The sequence below is a fragment of the Mercenaria mercenaria genome, chromosome 13, assembly GCF_021730395.1.
Source record: "Mercenaria mercenaria strain notata chromosome 13, MADL_Memer_1, whole genome shotgun sequence".
Taxonomy (NCBI): Eukaryota; Metazoa; Mollusca; class Bivalvia; order Venerida; family Veneridae; genus Mercenaria; species Mercenaria mercenaria.
This window is the reverse complement of record NC_069373.1, coordinates 24,573,287-24,595,306: the sequence shown is the minus strand read 5'-3', so window position 1 is coordinate 24,595,306 and position 22,020 is coordinate 24,573,287. Positions and strand designations below refer to the sequence as shown.

Here is a 22,020-nt window from a genome sequence, read left to right as displayed (position 1 = left end):
TCGAATTGCATCGCTTTGTTTTGAGCTCACCTGTCACAAAGTGACAAGGTGAGCTTTTGTGATCGCGCAGTGTCCGTCGTCCGTCCGTCCGTGCATCAGTGCGTCCGTGCGTCCGTAAACTTTTGCTTGTGACCACTCTAGAGGTCACATTTTTTGTGGATCTTTATGAAAGTTGGTCAGAATGTTCATCTTGATGATATCTAGGTCAAGTTCGAAACTGGGTCACGTGCCTTCAAAAACTAGGTCAGAAGGTCTAAAAATAGAAAAACCTTGTGACCGCTCTAGAGGCCATATATTTCACAAGATCATCATGAAAATTGTTCAGAATGTTCAACTTGATGATATCTAGGTTGAGTTTGAAACTGGGTCACGTGCCATCAAAAACTAGGTCAGTAGGTCAAATAATAGAAAAACCTTGTGACCTCTCTAAAGGCCATGTTTTTCATGGGATCTGTATGAAAGTTGGTCTGAATGTTCATCTTGATGATATCTAGGTCAAGTTTGAAACTGGGTCACGTGCGGTCAAAAACTAGATCAGTAGGTCTAAAAATAGAAAAACCTTGTGACCTCTCTAGAGGCTATATATTTTATGAGATCTTCATGAAAATTGGTCAGAATGTGCATCTTGATGATATCTAGGTCAAGTTCGAAAGTGGGTTACGTGCCATCAAAAACTAGGTCAGTAGGTCAAATAATAGAAAAACCTTGTGACCTCTCTAGAGGCCATATTTTTCATGGGATCTGTATGAAAGTTGGTCTGAATGTTCATCTTGATGATATCTAGATCATGTTCGAAAGTGGGTCACGTGCCATCAAAAACTAGGTCAGTAGGTCAAATAATAGAAAAACCTTGTGACCTCTCTAGAGGCCATATTTTTCATGGGATCTGTATGAAAGTTGGTCTGAATGTTCATCTTGATGATATCTAGATCAAGTTCGAAAGTGGGTCATGTGCCTACAAAAACTAGGTCAGTAGGTCAAATAATAGATAAACCTTGTGACCTCTCTAAAGGCCATATTTTTCACGGGATCTGTATGAAAGTTGGTCTGAATGTTCATCTTGATGATATCTAGGTCAGGTTCGAAACAGGGTCATGTGTGGTCAAAAACTAGGTCAGTACGTCTTGAAATAGAAAAACCTTGTGACCTCTCTAGAGGCCATACTTGTGAATGGATCTTCATGAAAATTGGTCAGAATGTTCACCTTGATGATATCTAGGCCAAGTTTGAAACTGGGTCACGTGCCTTAAAAAACTAGGTCAGTAGGTCAAATAATAAAAAACCTTGTGACCTCTCTAGAGGCCATACTTTTCATGGGATCTGAAAAAACCTTGTGACCTCTCTAGAGGCCATACTTTTCATGGGATCTGAAAGTTGGTCTGAATGTTCATCTTGATGATATCTAGGTCAAGTTCGAAACTGGGTCAACTTTGGTCAAAAACTAGGTCAGTAGGTCTAAAATTAGAAAAATCTTTTGACCTCTCTAGAGGCCATATTTTTCAATGGATCTTCATGAAAATTGATCTGAATGTTCACCTTGATGATATCTAGATCAGTTTCGAAACTGGGTCACGTGCGGTCAAAAACTAGGCCAGTAGGTATAAAAATAGAAAAACCTTGTGACCTCTCTAGAGGCCATATTTTTCATGAGATCTTCATGAAGATTAGTGAGAATGTTCACCTTGATGATATCTAGGTAAAGTTCAAAACAGGGTCACGTACCTTCGAAAACTAGGTCAATAGGTCAAATAACAGAAAAACCTTGTGACCTCTCTAGAGATCATATTTTTCAATGGATATTCATGAAAATTGGTCAGAATTTTTATCTTGATAATATCTAGATCATGTTCAAAACTGGGTCACATGAGCTCAAAAACTAGGTCACTATATCAAATAATAGAAAAAACAACGTCATACTCAAAACTGGGTCATGTGGGAAGAGGTGAGCGATTCAGGACCATCATGGTCCTCTTGTTACTATAAATAGATTATGTTGTAACTTTTTTATTACTGGCTGTAGAGAAAAATTAAGACCACTTTTCTGTGGTACAACATGCATGTTACATCAATTTTTAGGTGTATTTTGACCTATCTCTACCTGGAAAGAGCTTTGTTGTGGACTTATATTATAAAGAATTTTTTTTTTTTTTAGGAATAATTTTCCTCTGTTGTTACTATAAATAACTTATGATAACTTTTTTTTTAATCTGCCAAAAAAATCCATACTGTAGGTTTTTATATATGCAAATTTTAATTCAAGTGTTTTGTAATAACGTATTGTATATAATTATAGTACAATATTGTTTATACATCAGAGACAGATATCAGTTCATTATGTTAAACTGCAGTAGAGAAACAGTAGGGGACTTTGTATTGCATGGCAGTACTTCATTCACTTGTTTCTTATCACAATAATGTTAAATTTATTAGTCCCCTACTGGTTGAAAACCAGTTTCAGGGACTATAGGAATGTGCTTTTCCGTCCGTCCGTCTTTCCGTCCATCCGCAATTTCATGTTTGGTCCATAACTCTGTCATCCATGAAGGGATTTTGATATTAATTTGCACAAATGTTCCCCATGATGAGAAGACATGTCATGTGCGAAACCCAGACCCCTAGCTTAAAGGTCAAGGTCACAATTGGAGGTCAAAGGTCAACAGGGCCTTTTTCCTGTCCGGTCCATAACTCTGCCATCCATGAAGGGATTTTAATATTACTTGGCACAAATGTACCTCATAATAAGACAATGTGTCATGCACAACATTCAGACCCCGAACTCAAAGGTCAAGGTCACACTTGGCATTCAAATGTTAACATGGCATGAACAGGGTCTGTTTCGTGTTCGGTCCATAACTCTGCCATCCGTGAAGGTATTTTAATATTACTTGGCACAAATGTTCCCCATGATGAGATGACGTGTCATGCGCAAAACCCAGACCCCTAGCTTAAAGGTCAAAGTCACAATTGGAGGTCAAAGGTCAATTTAGTTTTTTTCCTATCCGGTCCAGAACTCATCCATCAAGGGATTTTAATATTACTTGGCATAAATATTCCCCATGATGAGTTGACGTGTCATGCACAACACCCAGAACTCTAGCTTAAAGGTCAAGGTCACACTTGGAGAGCAAAGGTCAATGTGACATTTTTCCCGTCCGGTGTATAACTTTGTCATGCAAAACAGGATTTGAATATTACTAGGGAAAAATGTTCACCGCTATGAGACGGAATGTCATGCGCAAGACCCTGGTCCCTGGGTCGTAGGTCAAGGTCACACATAGAGGCCAAAGGTCAGATACAAGAATGACTTTGTCTAGAACACTTCTTCTTCATGCATGGAGGGATTTTGATGTAACTTGGCATAAATGTTCACTACCATGAGATGGATTGTTGTGTGCAAGAACCAGGTCCCTACGTGTAAGGTCAAGGTCGCACTAAGAGGTCAAATGCCAAATTCAAGAATGACTTTGTCCGGAGCATTTCTTCTTTATGCATGGAGGGATTTTGATGTAACTTGGCACAAATGTTCACAACCATGAGGCAGTCTTGTTTTTAGAATTATATCCCTTTGTTTTACTATAAATAGCTTATATTGTAACTTATTTATTACAAGCCGTAGGGAAAAACTGAGACCAGTTTTCTGTGCTTCAACATGTGTGTTACATCCATTTTTTAGGTGTATTTTGACCTATCTGTACCTGGTAAAGAGTTGTGTGGACTTATATAGAATTTTTTTTTTTTTTACTATAAATAACTTATATGATACCTTTTTGATAATCGGAAGTGATTAGGAAGTGCCGATTTATCTATCTATATACATTATCTCTTCTTACAGTACATGCATGCAGAGATACTTCTAAGGAATTCACAATCTTTCTTTCTTTTCTGTACTAAGTAAAGTATAAGAAAAAAAAACAATATGCTTAGCTTTTGACATTCTGTATCAAAAAGTTTATTACAGTTTCTCTTGCATTTCGAGTACAAATATTGTGTGGAGCCAGGTAATAATTATTATAGCAGTTTATCATTTAACATTATGTTTGTAATGCAACCTCTGTTGTTGTTGTATATAACTAGGGCAGCTAATGAAGGGGCCGTGGTAGGACAGTCCTGTGGGTCAATATTTTATGGAGATGCTGCGGTCATGTGTGAAAAAAATGGACGTAGGAAACTGGTAATTTAAGTTGAATTACTAATTGTTGTTAGTTAACCTACAATATAAATACTGATGAACAATTACTATGTATGAAAAGAGGACAAACTTTTTAAATAGATAATAATTCAGATGTACATGAATATTTTGCTGCATTACTGATTTTTTGTTTGTTTCACTAGGTGACAAGGCCACTGAACACAACATCAGCAGCTGTCTTGCAGTTTGTTATTGGTAAGAAATTTTGCTACAAATCTACTTTTATCACTCTTTTTAACTCACTTGTACCAAAGGTACAGGTACAAGTGAGCTGTTAGTATAGGTGAATGGTCCTGCATCCATTGTCCATTGCTAAACGTCCACATTTTACTCTGGCCAGAACTATACCAAACTTGGTCTGTAGGATCCTGGCAAAGTCCTCTCTCCAATTTGTTCATAGGAGGGCACTTTGCAACATTTAGGGGCTATTACAGCTAAAACTATCACATTTTAAATGACTTCTTCTCATGAACACGCTCATCGAAACTATTTCTTTCTGGCGCATTCATCAAACTGAAAACAAAGGAACTTTCCATGTGATTTCTGACAAAAAATTGCTTGTTTTTCTGCTCTTTGATTTCTTTCCTGCTTCTTTTTTCTAGTGTTGTTAAATCTGATGCCATTATTATGGGTCAGATCAAGCATTAAAAATAAAACTTTGAAAGTTTGCAAACTGAAAGGACAAAATCGTCATTTATGACATACACAAAAAGCCATCACAAATACTCCGTGGAGAATAACAGGGAAAAATGTTTCTACGGTAATTGCTGGGAAGAAAAATTTTGATTTTGTTTACATGTATTGTGTGTATACGGCTTGCAAAACATGAGTGCAGGTTGGTATTCACTAGTAATTTGGGTACCAACCTGGACTGTGCGAGTGCGCTTTCCAGTTTGGTATGCTGCATATTAACCCTATCAAAACAAAGGAGCATGCTGTAAGTTAAAGCAATTATCACATGGCCAGGTATAATGCAGTGATTAGGGGACATATGTGCTGTTATAAAAGACTATTAAATTTTGTAAATGAATTTCAGGTTCAGGTAACTGTGGATCTAGTGATCAAGATCAGGATATTATTGTTTCTTTTGGACTGAATGGATGTCGTGACTGGCACAAGTTAGATATGATCAGGTACAAAAATTATTGTTTTCAGCTTAACTATACAAAGTATTTGTGTATCTTGGCATCTGTGTTAACTTTTTTAGTTCTTTCCATTTTCAACTTTGTCTTTAAAATTTCTCACTGGAATTATATCAAAGGTGCAAAATAAAGACAAATGAATAGACATAAATCTTAAAAAAAGACTACACATTTTGAAATATAGTACTAAACATTATGATAGCCGTGCAATATTCCCTTGAAATCAACACATGTACAGAGAAACAAATGATTGTTTCTGTATTTTCTTAGACTGACATGGGGGGTCATTTTGTCCTACTTTCGTGTTTATCGCTTTTCCGTAATCGGTCGGAAATCCCTCGGGATCACGTGATTTTAAAATTGTTTCAAACGAATATCCATTTAAGACGCGCAACAAAATAACTGTATTTCCATGATGGTAATTATGCACGACTTGCACGAAAAATATGAGATGTACAAAATTTAAATTTAAAATTGACAGTGACATATATTAGGCCAAGACAATGTGTTTAATGTCTAAAATCTTATTAAATTAATGTAGCCATGTGTACATAAATAAGTGTATTTAGGTAAATTTCAATCATACTTTGTTTCTGCAGTGTAAGTTAGTTACTCATTTATATTCTTGAAATTATACTGAAAAGAGATTAACTGGAAAAGTTTACAGACGAAGTTGTAAAAACACTTATTCGGGAAGGGCCTGAATTGTCCTTATGAAAACTTGTAGTATAGCTGTATATTACCTGTATTATAAGAATGATTTTCATGAAGTTTTTGTGAGTTACAAAATTGTTGAATTCCATGTGCTAAGTTTGTAAAAATCACGTTACTTTGGGCATATGATATATTTTGCATCTGTTTATAAATTATAGCCTCGTTTTGGAGGATTCTTCCGAAAAAGTCTGAAGATGCTCGACGGGTTCGTAAGCAGTCGGAAAGCATACTTTCGGTTTGACATAGGCAACATTTTTTGTTTATTTGTTAGTTATTCTTGAACATATTCATGACTATTTGGTCAGAACCGATGCAGTGGGCCATATTTTCAGTAAATAGGAAGTCTCAGCTACAAAGTCTGGTTTTCATATAATACTCATTGGGGTTTTAGTAATGGACCTTTAAATTAAAACTAGCTGTTCCTCATTATTGCCCACATTATCTATGAAATTTGGGTTTAACTCTGGCACAAATACTTCCCATGTAATGCCCTATTTTACATAACTTTACTCTGTCTTTGTGAAACTTCTCAATGAAAGACATTCAATTTTTTTGTTTTGTTTTCCCCTAAGCTTACTAATTTTCCCTTTGAAAAAAAACTTGCTAACAAACTTTTCCTATACATAGTTATTAGCTTAAGTAGAGCTATTAGACTTCTCCTCTGAAACTTCAAATCAGAATTATACCAAACTTTGTCTGTTGCATCCTGGCAAGGTCCTCCCTAAACTGTTTACCTTTACTATTTAAGAACAGTGAGAGCTATTTTACTCTCGGAGGTAGGCATTGGCATTGGTGTCAAACCTGAGTCTAAAGTCTGCATACAAATTCATATCTCAGTTACCATTGCAAGGTTTTGATTTAAACTTTATATAAAGCTTTCTAGCCATCAAACCTACTGATAAATTATGTTAGATAAGTCTTGTTTGAATTAAATTCAAATTATGGCCCTTCTTCAATTTAGAAAATATTAGGGATGGGAACGAATATTCGAATATTCGAAAATCGGTCGAATATTCGAATATGAAAATCAAATTCGAATATTCGTAAATTATTGTAATTATTTTTTTCAAAATAAGTATCATTGATTTTGGGCAATATGAGCATGCTAATTCTACAGAATAAAACCATGTCATGTTAGTTTATCGCGTATCAAAAGATGTCCAATTAACAAGAAAATACGTATTTCCCGAATTAAGGGGCCCCCTCTAATTAACGCCCACACCATTTTGAGAGGAAGAACAAATCAACAAGAACAAAAAAAAATTCACCTACTCATTTTATAGGTCCACATAATAATGTAATTTACAGTAAGTACCAATGATAAGAATAAAACAATTTTACACAGTCCATTGGACCGTTAAATCCAAAATCGTTTTACTACGTAACGGACGTTATCAATCACACAAATAGAAAATTAAAACGCTATAAATACCATTTTGGATTTGTTTTTGCACCACGCATACAAGCTTTAATGCGACTTTAATACAAATGCGGCAAGTTTAAACCCTTTTCTTCAGGCAGTTATTAATAACTTTTAATTTAAAGCCGAACATAAACAGCGTGTTCAAAGCAACTGACATTGTGATCGCTAACCGCATTACTAAGGAAATCGTTATCGGATACAACAGCTGTTTGGGTATTAGATGACGTAAATGTGTAATGTCGCGGCAGTGTCACGGAATACATGAGTACCGTATTTAAATGATAATTTAAGAAACCGAAATTTGAATATTTGGTATTGCCATAAAATACGTTTTGGGGCATTCAATTACCAATAACAACTATTACATTTGGTTTGAAACTTTTTTCCAGTTTTGTAAATTTTTCATTTTTATTTTTTTACTCAAATGAACGCCACCCTCTGGAAAATGTAAACGCCCGTTGGTTTTATTTCGGGAAAATACGTAGCAATGCCATAGTTGGCAGGGGCCATCTGTCGATTAACAGTTTGCAACAGGCGTCAATGTGTCAATCATGTCAAGAATGTGCCAATTAACCAATAAAATTGCAAGCATAATTACCTGGGGTCATCGCTACGGATTAACAGTTTGAATTAGGCGCCAATGAAAATTTGTTGTTTTTGTTCATTTTTAGTTGGCGCCATGTTATTAACAGTTTTTTTTTCAAAAACAATACAAATTGTGTAGATATTGTTATCTTTTCACAATATTTTTACGACGTTTCAGACCATGCGCAGAATCGGTTTTATCGTAATCGTCCTGTTTTATCAATTACACATTGAAAGTATTAATAATAAAATCAAGAAAAAATATGATTGATGCATAAGTTCATGTGAAGGTGGTAAAGTTGCCTTACTGCTTTTTACACGACGATTTTTAGACTATTGAAATTTTTAAAATGGCGTCGGTACTATCAACAGCGCGTCACATTGTTTAAATGGGCGAGTACTTGCTATATTTAGATAAAATTGCGACTCCTAAATTATAATGTTTGATATTTTGTACAATTTTGAAGCTAAAACATGCAATTAGTTAAAATTGTTCATGATTATACTGACAGAACTGAAAGCATAACGCTAGGATAGGGGTTTTGTATGTAAGAAAATCGGGTTACCCAGAACAAACAGGTTTTGGCCTATTTACAAGATCACACGCTTTAATACAAACGAAAAATTTATATATATGCCAATCACTTAATAAGAATTTTATAAGCTTCCAATTAAACACAACCGAATATTTGAACATATTCGAATAGGCAAACCGAATATCAATATTGATTCAGTATTCGTTCCATCCTAGAAATATTTTTGTGTGCAGCTAGTCAAGTTAGTATTCACATAACACATCTATGTACAGGATTGAAACTTCCTCAATGCTTCCCAGTCTTCTAACTTAGGCCTTTTATATTTTATTCTTTGGTTACAGAACCACCGCTAAAAAAAAAAAAACGCAATAAAAAAAACGATTTTTTTTTTATTTCCTCTGATATGACAGAAAACCTCACAGAAGAAAAATGTGTCGCATATTCCAAGAAGAAGAAAACACTGTCTCGTTCCAGAACAAGTCAGTCTTCAAAATTTTGGGAATTCCCGTAATTCTTATTTTTAGATAATTTTTTTTTTTGCTTTATTTGACAGATTAAAATTCCGATTTTTGTACTACCAATCAGCATGTTGTTACACAATTTTATGAAACGTTAAGGCGCGCCATGAAAAGATTCTGCCTTGTGTATTTCAAAGTTTTGAAGTTTCTTGTTGGAATGCAAAAATCAAAGTTGCAATAATGCTTCCTAAAAAATGGACCAATTGTCGATGATATGCAATCTGTGTTCAAGTATACGGCTGCGTTTACAGTAACTGTTGCCCCGATAGCGACAATGCTTATTATGGTGATTCTGTACACCCGCTTTTGAGGCTTAAAAGGCAATTTTCTGAATAACTATTTATAGCATAATGATTGACATACTTCAATTTAATTGATATAAACGTGATATAGAGGACATCAAAATGGTGAAATTGATAATGCCTGGTAAGCAAACGTTTAGCCTGTCCACTAAGGTTTTTTTTTGGTGTCCGGTAATCTGTTTGTTTCTAAATTATGAATTAGGTATTTTTAGCTCGACTATTCAAAGAATAGTCACACCTTGGTTAAAGTTTTGCATGCAAGTACATATGGCTATCATTTAAAGGAATATAAGCTTTGAATCTTATTTTTTCTTTTTCTAGGTCAATTACCAACCTCACTGGGTCAAGTCCCATAACTCTGACATGTATTTTGAGCATATTATGTCCCCTTTTGGACTTAGAAAATCCTGGTTAAATTTTGGTGCAAGTATTAGCAATGTACAAAAAGGCCATATCTTCTTATTCACAAGGGATTTTGATGAAAGTTGGCACAATTGTTTATCATCATGAGACAGAGTGTCATGCGCAAGAACCAGGTCCCTAGGTCTAAGGTCAAGGTCACACTTAGAGGTCAAAGGATACAAGAATGAAAACTTTGTCCGGAACATATCTTCTTCATGCATAGAGGGATTTTGATATAACTTGGCACAAATGTTCACCACCACAAGACGGAGTGTCGTGCGCAAGAACCAGGTCCCTAGGTCTAAGGTCAAGGTCACACTTAGAGGCCAAAGGTCAGATACAAGAATGACTGTCCGAAGCATTTCTTCTTCATGCATAGAGGGATTTTATTGTAACTTGGCACAATTATACACCATCATGAGACTAAGTGTCTTGCGCAGTTCCCTTCTTTAGAATTACTTCCCTTTGTTGTTACTATAAATAGCTTATATTGTAACTTTTTCATTACTAGACGTAGGGAAAAATCGAGACCACTTTTCTGTAGTACAACATGCATGTTACATCCAATTTTGAGGTGTATTTTGACCAATCTCTACCTGGTAAGGATTTTTGTGTGGACTTACAATTTTTTTTTTTTGGATAATTTTTTTTTTTTTTTTTTTTTTTTTTTTTTTTTTTTTTTTTTTTTTTTAAGATTAACTTCCCTTAGTTGTTACTATAAATAACTTATATTGTAACTTTTTTATAATTGACCGTAGGGAAAAACCAAGACCACTTTCTTTCTAATTTTAGGTGTATTTTAAAGGTATCTCTACCTGGTAAGGAGTTTTTTTGTGGACTTAGAAAAACAAAAGAATTACAATGATTACTAAACAACCACAAAATTAAAATTACATCTGCAAATACAGGTGCTAGAGTAAAGAAATTTGCTGTGACGGGTGTATATTGTGACATTCTGGCACTCTTGTTCTAGATCAATTACCAGCCTCACTGGGTCAAGTCCCATAACTCTGACAAGTATTTTGGGCAAATTATGCCCCCTTTTGGGCTTAGAAAATCCTGGTTAAAGTTTTACATGCAAGTTACTATCTCCAAAACTAATGCAGATATTGAATTGAAACTTCACATGTGTCTTCGGGGTTATAAAACTAGTTGATAGCATCAAATCCCATAACTTTGACCTGCATTTTGGCCAAATTATGCCCGCTTTTGGACTTAGAAAATCCTGGTTATAGTTTTACATGCAAGTTACTATCTCCAAAACTAATGCAGATATTGAATTGAAACTTCACATTGTGTCTTCGGGGTTATAAAACTAGTGATAGCATCAAATCCCATAACTCTGACCTGCATTTTGGCCAAATAGTGCCCCCTTTTGGACTTAGAAAATCCTGGTTAAAGTTTTGCATGCAAGTACATACAGCTATTACTTAAAGGCATATACATGATATAGATTTGAAACTTTTTTTTCCTTTTTCTAGATCAATTACCAACCTCACTGGGTCAAGTACCATAACTCTGACATGTATTTTGGGCAAATTATGCCCCCCTTTGGACTTTGATAGCTGCTGAGTGTTAAATTATCTGATAGACAATGTTGTTCAAATGTAGGGAAAAAGATCCTTACTATCTGGTTGTTTTCACACAAGGTATTAATTTCAGCCAGTGTGGCTATGTCTTCATTTATTTAAGATGTGAGAATAAATGCAGATTTTATGTAGGATAGTGCTATTCCCTGCCAAGAAAACAATTACACCTAACTATCTAGCTGTATATTACTGTAATTGTACTGAAATGCGAAGACAAATAAATTTTCTCAAGCCTCAAGCAGCTGTGACAAGCCCCAAGTTTCATTTTTAACTACAGTACAATCGCGGTCCTATGAAAAAGCCAAGGGACTGGCCGTTTTTTTGTAACATCACATTTTCGTTCGAGCGCAGTATAGGAAATTTCGCTACGTCTACACTTTGTAACAACTACCCAAATATGAAATATCTACACATTATGATACACATGTGATATTCGTATCGGAGTACATGTATGCCAGATTTATATGTACTAAAACTCAGTAGTCTGCACCTTCCTATTAACTCCGGTCTTACCTGTTGCCACCATTCCTATCCAGTTATCCTCCTGGCTGACCCAGGCCCTACACTGGATTTCAAGGAACACATTAATTGCCTATTCCGATTTAGCTATCCTTCCAGGGAACCTGGACCCTTCACTGCATTGCTCAGAATTATAAAACGACAATTTACTTACGAACAGGACTTTAATATTTATTCTTATCTTCTTTATGCAGTGATTGTAGAGTGACTGGTGTGCCATCTGATCCAATATTTATAGGAGAAAAGATCAATCATTCTAATGACAAATAACTTGTGTCATAGTGTACAGTGCATGTGTTTCACATTTAGAATCTAATTAATCAGTTTTTACACTTTAATAACTGGTTACGCCCTAACTATATACACACACACATACACATTGTCCTACTACAGGTTTTCTCCTGAATAACTGCCTTACTATGTACACACATACACATTGTCCTACTACAGGTTTTCTCCTGAATAACTGCCTAACTATATACACACATACACAATGTCCTACTACAGGTTTTCTCCTGAATAACTGCCTAACTATATACACATACACATTGTCCTACTACAGGTTTTCTCCTGAATAACTGCCTAACTACATACACACACATACACATTGTCCTACTACAGATTTTCTCCTGAATAACTGCCTAACTATATACACACATACACATTGTCCTACTACAGGTTTTCTCCTGAATAACTGCCTAACTGCACACACATACACATTGTCGTACTACAGGTTTTCTCCTGAATAACTGCCTAACTACACACACATACACATTGTCCTACTACAGGTTTTCTCCTGAATAACTGCCTAACTAATTCAGTCCCATATTATTTCACCGACAAATGACTAACAAACTTTGTTCTGTACATGTTTTCTCACAGACAACTTGCCAACTTTTTATTTTCTACCGTATGTTTTCTCTCAGACAACTGCCTAAGAAATGCCCACACTTTAGACATATTTAGACATATTTAAATAATCCAAAACAAAACTAACACTGATATTTGTTTATATCTATTTGTTAGACATGTTTCCGCTCAATGCCTTCATCAGTAACAACATAAATCATGACCTTAGACAATAATTTCAACCTAAATGTTCATCTACTATGTTTCAACAGCACAGGATTTAGACTGCGCTTGCTGGGAAGTGTCTTAACCGCGTGTTCTGAGATTATCTTTCTAGATAAATAGCACTGCCTATTTGTTTTCAGACCTATGAAGAATAAAATACCAGAAATGGTCCTGATTCATTTACCAGCCAAGGCAAGAGGTGAAGGCATTTGTTTTTCCTGGAAACAAAACCCTACTGTTTTAAAAACTTTTCAAACTAAACCAGTAGAGACAACAACCACCAAAACCACACAACCAGCCCTTGGATATGGTGTACCAGATTTTGGTAGTCATGGCAACAGTGAAATACAAACTTTTGAAGTGCCACTTTTTGGAGAAGTTGAGACAGTAAGCACTACTTCAGTAGTAAGAAGTACCACTGTAATTACAAAAGCAACTACAACAACTGTACCATCCACAACTGCATCCTATGATTACTATGACCCTGATGACCCGTTGTATACTCCACCTCCTGAAACCGTAGAGTACACAATAGGTGAGGTAGAAGTGCAAGACCAGGCATTGAATGATGAATCTGTTAATGCTAAATTTGGCCGTAAAAAGACAAGAAGTGGTTCAAAGGGAAGGAAAATACGTTACAATGTTGGGAGTAAGACAACGGGAGGAGATGAACAACAAGAGGAACCTGTTGGGATATACCAGGGTTGCTGGGCAATTGATCAAGTTATAATTGTAAACACAGCTCACATACCATCTACACTACAAGATAGCTTTGATCCCGTAAATCCCAGTGACTGGTTATCATTCCCAGGGGCAAATTTCAAGGTAAAAATGTATCTAAAACATATTTATGTGCAACCTTATGGAAGTAAAATGAAACACACATAGTATGAGCCCCAGTTAAGGCTCTGGTATCTTTGCTTTTAACATTAACACTTTGTGATCATATTGTTCAAGGTATCCTTTCAGGAAATATTAATAATTTGATTTTCTTCTTTAGACTTAGAAACAGCTGTCCAGATTTTCACAATATGATGTTTAAATCATGTTCCTGGAAACAAGTTGTTCCCTAACATTTGATTCAGATGCTAGTGTTTTATTGATAGGTCTTCAGATTATTGTTTGCATGTTGAGAAATAAATATTCAGAAAAATATTATTCTTTCAATATAATACAAATAATGATTTCATCCTTGAGTACCTCAGTTAATGTGTTTCTGTTTGGTATGACTATTTTTAGCTCACCTATCATGTAGTGACAGGGTGAACTTTTTTGATCCCCCTTCGTCTGTCATCCGTCCATCCACAATTTCTTGTGAACATGATATAGACCTTATTTTGCAATCAGTTTTAATTAAACTTGCACACAACTTGTATTGGCATAATATCTCGGTTCCTTTCGAAAAACCACCATGGGTTCCAAAGTTATGTCCCCTTAACTCCTTGGGGCCGAAATGCGACTAAAGGCGCTGTGTCTTCTACCCCTGTAGCGTTGATATTCAACTATATGTGCGTTATCAGGACTCCCCAGGACAGCGATTGACGAGTATAGTCGCGGAACCAAGATCATGCTGACTGCGTTATGTACTTGTTAATTTTTCATAATCCTAACAAAAGCAAAATCAATTTGCATACTGGCTATTTCTTAGATATTATAATTATTAATTGTGTTAGTCATTAGTTCCCTTGTTAAAATAAATGTCTGTAATTACGCGTTCATGTAAAGGAAATAGAAAGGACGAACTGCGCTGTGTTTCACTCATACAGTATTTGATTTTTCAAAAGAGTACAATAATGTCGTCTGCAAATGATCTTTCTGAAAATGAAGAAAATAATCATTACCATTCTAATTCTGACATATCAGTTCCATGAAAATATTAAGTTTTAAAAGGTTGAAATATTCGTACAGGTACATCGCAAACTATACAAATGGATAAAATTAACGCAACAAAATATGTTTCATAAAATACCAAAAACAATGTGTAAATATACGCAAATGCCATGTTTGTAAATTTAATAATTCTTCAAAAATTGATGTAAATATCACAAATTCTCTGTACTTTACAAAAGCTCTCAGCGCATATCACACAACGTTCGTGTACATGTTTATAAATAAATTATACATAAAAAAACCCCACCTATATTCATATAAAAACAGACATAAATTTCAAGTAATGCTGATGTAAATATTCTGTGTTAATAATGTATTTCTTTTTATTGGAATTTAATGTGTTTACATGTAAAAAGTAAGAAAATCAGAAATGTTCAAATATTTATTAAACATATTAGGTGTGTTAAAATTGTGAATATTTTGAAGTGAAAATATCAATCTATTTGGATGTAAGTTACAGACAAAATTGGATAATAAAATATTTGTTCCAAATTCGAAGGTTTTGTAAGTTTCTTTAATTTATTCCCATGTTATTAATGTTTCCCTGCATGATTTCAATTGACTGCATGTGAGTGTGATTATTATAAAATCAGATAATCTTCCTTGACGTCAGTCAGGTGGTTATTCTTATCTTGCTGCAGCAGGTGTGTTACAATATTGGCCTCAGGGAGTTAAAGGGCCAAAATTTGCTATTTTTTGCTTGTGAACATGATAGAGACCACATTTTACATTGGATTTTAGCCATACTTACACACAACTTGAGTCACAATGATATCTTGGTTCCTTTTGAAAACAGGCTAGATTCCATCATGGGTTCTAGAGTTATTGCCCTGAAATGGGAAAAATTTTCTATATTGGCCCCTTCAGCCATATAGAGGTTTCATTTATGCTTTGATTTGATACAAACTTTCATTTATGCTTTGGTTTGATACAAACTTGCACAGAATGTTTATCTTGATGGTCTCTAGGCCAGGTTCGAAACTGGATCATGTAGGGTCAAACACTAGGTCACCAGGTCAAATCAAAGGAAAAGCTTGTTAACATTGTAGAGGCCACATTTATGACCTATCTTCTTGAAACTTGGTCAGATGTTCATCTTGATGATTCCTAGGCCAAGTTTGAAACTGGGTTATGCGGGGTCAGAAACAAGGTCACCCTCTCAAGTCTAAGGAAGTGCTTGTTAAAACTGTAGCGGCTATATTTATGACCTTATCTTCATAAAACCTGGTCAGAGTGTTTATCTTGATGATTCCTATGCCATATTCAAAACTAGGTCATATGGGGTCAAAAACTAGGTCACTCGGTCACATGAAGGGAAAAGCTTGTTAACGCTCTTGAGGCCATGTTTATGACCCTATCTTCATGAAACTTGGTCAGAATGTTCATCTTGATGATTGCCCGGCCAGGTTCGAAACTGGGTTATATGGGGATCAAAAACTAGGTCACCACTCAAATCAAAGGAACAGCTTAATAACACTGTAGAGGCCACATTCTTGACCCTGTCTTCATGAAACGTGGTCAGAATGTTTATCTTGATGATTCTAAGGCCAAGTTTAACAGGTGAGTGATATAGGGTCATCATGACCCTCTTGTTCGTATTGCCCTCACCAGAATGTTTATTTATATCATAATTCAACTTTATAGCATCAATGTCATTCAGAAGATACAGCTATGGTTTTTAACCATGAATCACCTGTTACAGTGGTTGGTACTCGTGACCTTGACCTTTCTTCTTCCAATGCTGCTGTCGACATCATTTTAGAGGAGCAGTTTGAATCAAAGACCCAACCTGGGTGAGTGTAAAGTGCATTTATTATACCTCAAGTAAACACTCAATGTAAAATTTCCAGAGCTAACTTGACAGGGTTGATACTATATTTTAGACACTGTCAAGTTGTGATAATTGTTTTGAATATCACCTGGCCATGTGTGTGTGTGGGGGGGCGGGTATTTGTTTCCCAGACCTTGCAAAGACAAGTATTTCAATGATTTGATCCATTGACTGAGAAGATGCTTGTTGACCAGAGGTGTTATTTGTTTCCTAAACCATGTGCCATCAAATTGATCATATAGTTGAGACATTTATAAACATCCCACCTAAAACTAACAAGTCCTACCATTTGGAAGAAAATGAACAATGTTGTAACTGAACATTCTTAATGTTTTTGTTTGGTAAATATCTCAAGATTTTGTTTTTGGTACAATAAAACAACTAACCCAAGCCTGCTTGGGTGATATGGGATAATGTTAGTTGAAAAATAATAACACCCTTTGCTATCTCACTGGGCTGTGTTATTTATATAATACACAAAATGTTTCTTTGTCTGTCATTGTCCAGGCATAAATCTTATGCAGATACATCAGTGGCTTTTATTATTTACACTGAGATTTGTATTAAAATTGTTTCATTCTACAATATGTAATACTTTGAATCCTTTATGGAAATATATTAGATTGTCATTAGGTATAATTGGAAGAGAAAACTAGGTGCAGGTAATGTGTACTGGCTGTGTTTTTTAGTTGGGTTGTTGTTGGTGGCCATGTTGATGTAAGCTGTGGTGAAATATACTCTGCCAACTCTATGGTGTTCAATGCTGCAGGGAAAGTGAGGAAAATATGTACACCAATACTTGATATTAGGAAAACAGGCAATGTAAGATTCTACTTTGGCATGGGTAAGTTTGATCATTTTTCTATGTTCTCAAAAACAATAGTTTTATTATATATACCAACACCTTTCTCCAAGGTATATTCTTAAAAATAATGGTTTTACTATACATTGAGAAGATAAAGAAATGTCTCATCGAAAGTTGGCATTATTTTTGTTACATAGTTTAAATTTGTTGGGCAGTTTCAGAAATGTACATGTAATCTGACCGACAAACGCAGTCAACTGAAACTTGTATGATTTTATTCAGCCCAATGTTAAATTCATGTACCTGCTCATGATTTCCTCCTGCAGCCTGTGTGCATCAACCATATGGTTTTATTGAGCAAATTGTACACAGGTATATATGTTGGACAACATACAACCATATTTTCAGGGATTCTGAGAGGGCCCAAGTTTTGGCCATGCTCGAATGTGGGCAAACACAAGAATAAGTCACTAGACATTTTAACGTCTCTTGTTCGACAATACTGCATCTTGTTGGATGTGTCAGAGACACGGGAACACTTATCAATAGGCCTTGTTCAGGTAGACCCTGTGTAACATCAGTACGGCAGGACAATTACCTAAGTCAAAGCCATTTGCACGACAGATTTGTGACGGCGGAATCCAAGTCACATTTAGTGGTAGGTAACTGTTGACGGCCTATAAGTCAATGTACAGTGAGAAATCAGCTTAGAGAATGGAAAATTATCTGCCACAGATCCTACCAGGCTCTAGTTTTTATGCTATGTTACCGTCACCAAGGTTCTGCGTTGGCAGAACGTAGTATTTAGTGATGAGTCACATTTCAACTTATGGAATGCCAACAGACGTATCCATGTCTACAGACGACATTGCCAATGCTAGGCTAACAATTGCGTCCTGCAGCACAATCCTTATGAAAGGGGCAGAGTTATGGTCTGGGCAGCCATCAACCATAGGAATAAGTCCCAACTCATCATGTACCAATGTAATCTCACAGCCAGGTATTACATTAACCAGAAATTTCGTCCTGTGGTTGTCCCAGTATTCCATCAACATCAAGGCTTGGTCTTCCAGTATGACAACATGCGACCTCACATTGCATGTATCACCAGGAACTTTTTGAAGACGAGCAACATTTACATTTTTTTTGCATTGTCCGGCATGCTCAGTGGACTGCAAATCAATTGATAATGCCTGGGATTACCTTAGATGGCGGTGACGTCAACCACAGCCTGTCAACGTCTAGGAACTGATAGCAGCGCTCCACCAGGAGTGGGCCAGAATCCCACGATATTTGCTTCGTAAGTGGCGTGGGTCCATGGGATGAAGTCTTGGTGCTGTGGTTGCCAGTAGAGGTGGCCACACGTGTTACTGATTGTATTAGTGAAATTCCTCTGACCAGTCTATTGAAATTCAAGATTAGAAGTATAATGCGACCATGAAATGCTGTCTAATTACCCAATACTTTTAAATCATCAGATTTGCAAAATGGAATTGTTCTTTTGTGGTTAACAAAATATTGTACAACGAGTTCGAATGAGGCGTTTCTTTTTCTCGTCATTGTATATGCCTAAACTTGTCTGAAACACAATGGTTTTATTTTATATACCTAATTCTCTCTGTACCATGTTTAGCTCACCTGAGCACAAATTGTTCGGGGTGAGCTATTGTGATCGCTCACCGTCTGTCCTTTAAACTTTCCTTTAAACAGCATTTTCTCAGAAACCATTTGATGAAAGTTAATGATTTTTAGCCAGGATGTCTCTTGGGTAGTCCTCTTCCAAAGTTGTTCAAATGGTTCCGCTTGGTTGCACACAGGTGCCACCAGGGCTAAAAATAGAAAAATCTTTAAACGACATCTCCTTAACAGCTGATCCAATTTTGAAATGATTTAATACAAATGGTCCTTATATAACTCTCTACCAAGATTGTTCAGATTATCCAGATTCATCAAAAAACATGGCCACCAGGGGGCATGGTCTCTTTTTCCTATATGTATATATGGAAACTTTAAAAATCTTCTTGTATGAAACAGCTGGCTCAATTTTGAAATACATTCACACAAATGGTCCTTGTTTGACTCTCAAATAATTTTGATTCATCAAAAAGCATGGCCAGCAGAGGGCATTGTCACTTTCCCCTATATGTATGTAGTGGAAAATAAGAAATCTTCTTGTGTGAACTGCTTGACCTGATTTTAAAATAATTTAAAACAAATGGTCCTTATGTAACCCTCTACCAAGATTGTTCAAGTTATCCTGATTCATCAAAAAACATGGCTGCCAGGGGACGTGGTCACTTTTTAGCTCCACTTTTCGGAGAATAGGGATGCTATTCTAGTCACCCCGCCATTTGCGTCGGCATGTCACTTTCTTGGTTAAAGTTTTTTGGCAACCTGTGTTCTTCTGTTCATATCTTTGTTACTATTGCTTACATATCACTGTAACTTCACATAAACATTGTCCAGCATACAGACAAAGTATGTGCAGGGGCTGGGCCCATTATACCCATGGTCAAGGTCACCAAGGTGTTATACTTAGGTTATTTTTAAGGTTAAACTTTTTCGGCAACCTTTGTTTTTCTGTCAGATCTTTCTTACTATTGCTTATATCTTACTGTATCTTCACATAAACATTGTCCAGCATACAGACAAAGTATGTGCAGGGGCTGGGCCCATTATACCCATGGTCATGGTCACCAAGGTGTTATACTTAGGTTATTTTTAAGGTTAAACTGTTTTGGCAACCTTTGTTTTTCTGTCAGATCTTTCTTACTATTGCTTATATCTTACTGTAACTTCACATAAACCTTGTCCAGCATACAAACAAAGTATGTGCAGGAGCTGGGTCCATTATACCCAAGGTCAAGGTCACCAAGTTGTTATACTTGAAACTATTTTTATGTTAAATATTTTCAAAAGCATGTCTAGTTTAAGGCAAGAGTACATAACTCCATCAAGGATTTTGGCTGAGTTATGGCCCCTTTTAACTTAGAAATCTTGATTGAGTTTTTCATACCAGTTCACATTTTGTGTAAAGTGTTTGACATATGGCTTTGAAACTTTTATCACTTGTTTATTATAACAGTCTCTATCTCTAGGCAAGAGTACATAACTCTGTCAACTATTTTGCCTGAATTATGACCCTTTTTGGACTCGGAAATTGGTACAATTTTTGTACAAGTCCATATTTTGTCAAAACTATTTGACATGTGGCTTTGAAAGTTTAAACAGTTGTTTATCATTATGATTTCTATCTGTAGGCAAGAGTACATAACTCTGTCAAGGATTTTGGCTGAATTATGGCCCCTTTTGGACTTGGAAATTTGTTCAGTTTTCGTACAGTCCATGTTTTGTCAAAACTATTTGACATGTGGCTTTGAAACTTTGAACACTTGCTTATCATCATGATTTCCATCTGTAGGCAAGAGTACATAATTCTGTCAAGTATTTTTGCTGAATTATGGCCCTTTTTGGACTTGGACTTTGGTTCAGTTTTCATACAAGTCGATGGTTTGTCAAAACTATTTGACACGTGGCTTTGAAACTTTTAGCACTTGTTAATGATCATGATTCCTATCTGCAAGCAAGATTACATAACTCTGTCAACTATTTTGGTGGAATTATGGCCCTTTTTTGACTTGGAAATCAGTTTTTCATAACAGTCCATAGTTTTGCCTAACCTGTTTGTCATATGGCTTTGAAACTTTGGCCATTTGTTTACCATCATAGTCTACATACCTAGGACAAGGACTATAGCTCAGTTATGGCCCTTTTTGACATAGAAATTAGTTTCGCATACCATACGATATTTTGTCTTTTAACTGTTTGCTACGTGGCTTTAAAACTTTGAACACTTGCTAACCATCATGGTCACATATTGCCATATAGTGCAAGACTTATCCAAATCCACAAATGCAGGTACATTGTTTGTTTTATCTATGCTTTTTCTTTTATCTGAAAATCTCTGGTAATAATTTGGCCCTATATTTCTATGAATGCTTCAAATAGTCGAGCACTGTCAACAGACAGCTCTTGTTATATCTTGGTGTATCTTCTTTTTAATGTAGAGGTCTCTTATTGAGACATAAATTCATTTTACTGTCAAATTGCTGAATAGTGGAGGGCGCTGTCTTATGGACAGCTCTTGTTCCTATAGGTATATATTGGAAACTTTAAAAATCTTGTATAAAGCAGCTTTTAAAATAATTTCACAGAAATGGTCCTTCCATGACTCTCTATCAAGCTTGTTCCTTTTTTTCCAATTTGTCAAAAACATGGCTGCCAAGGTCAGTGGTCACTTTTCCCTATATGTGTATCTTCTTGTATAAAACTGATGGCCTGATTTTAAAATAATTTCACACAAATGGTCCTTGTGTGACCCTCTAATAATCTTCAAATTATTTTGCTTCATCAAAAAACATGGCCTCAATGGGGTTGTGGGCACTTTTCCCTATATGTATATGATGGAAACTTTAAAAATCTTCTTGTTGAAGTTAAAGCA

The 22,020-nt window shown here is 35.8% G+C and overlaps 1 protein-coding gene across 2 annotated transcripts in view; it reads left to right on the top strand.

The window, feature by feature from the left end:
- The window catches only part of LOC123529323 (reelin-like), a 418,269-nt gene that overhangs the window by 39,369 nt on the left and 356,880 nt on the right, over positions 1–22,020 (top strand). For both annotated transcript variants that reach the window (XM_045309613.2, XM_045309612.2), the window contains exons 6-11: positions 4,075–4,171; positions 4,333–4,384; positions 5,226–5,322; positions 13,134–13,818; positions 16,528–16,676; positions 17,404–17,558. In XM_045309613.2, coding sequence (XP_045165548.2) covers positions 4,075–4,171; positions 4,333–4,384; positions 5,226–5,322; positions 13,134–13,818; positions 16,528–16,676; positions 17,404–17,558 — 1,235 coding nt within the window. The remainder of the gene's footprint in view (positions 1–4,074; positions 4,172–4,332; positions 4,385–5,225; positions 5,323–13,133; positions 13,819–16,527; positions 16,677–17,403; positions 17,559–22,020) is intronic.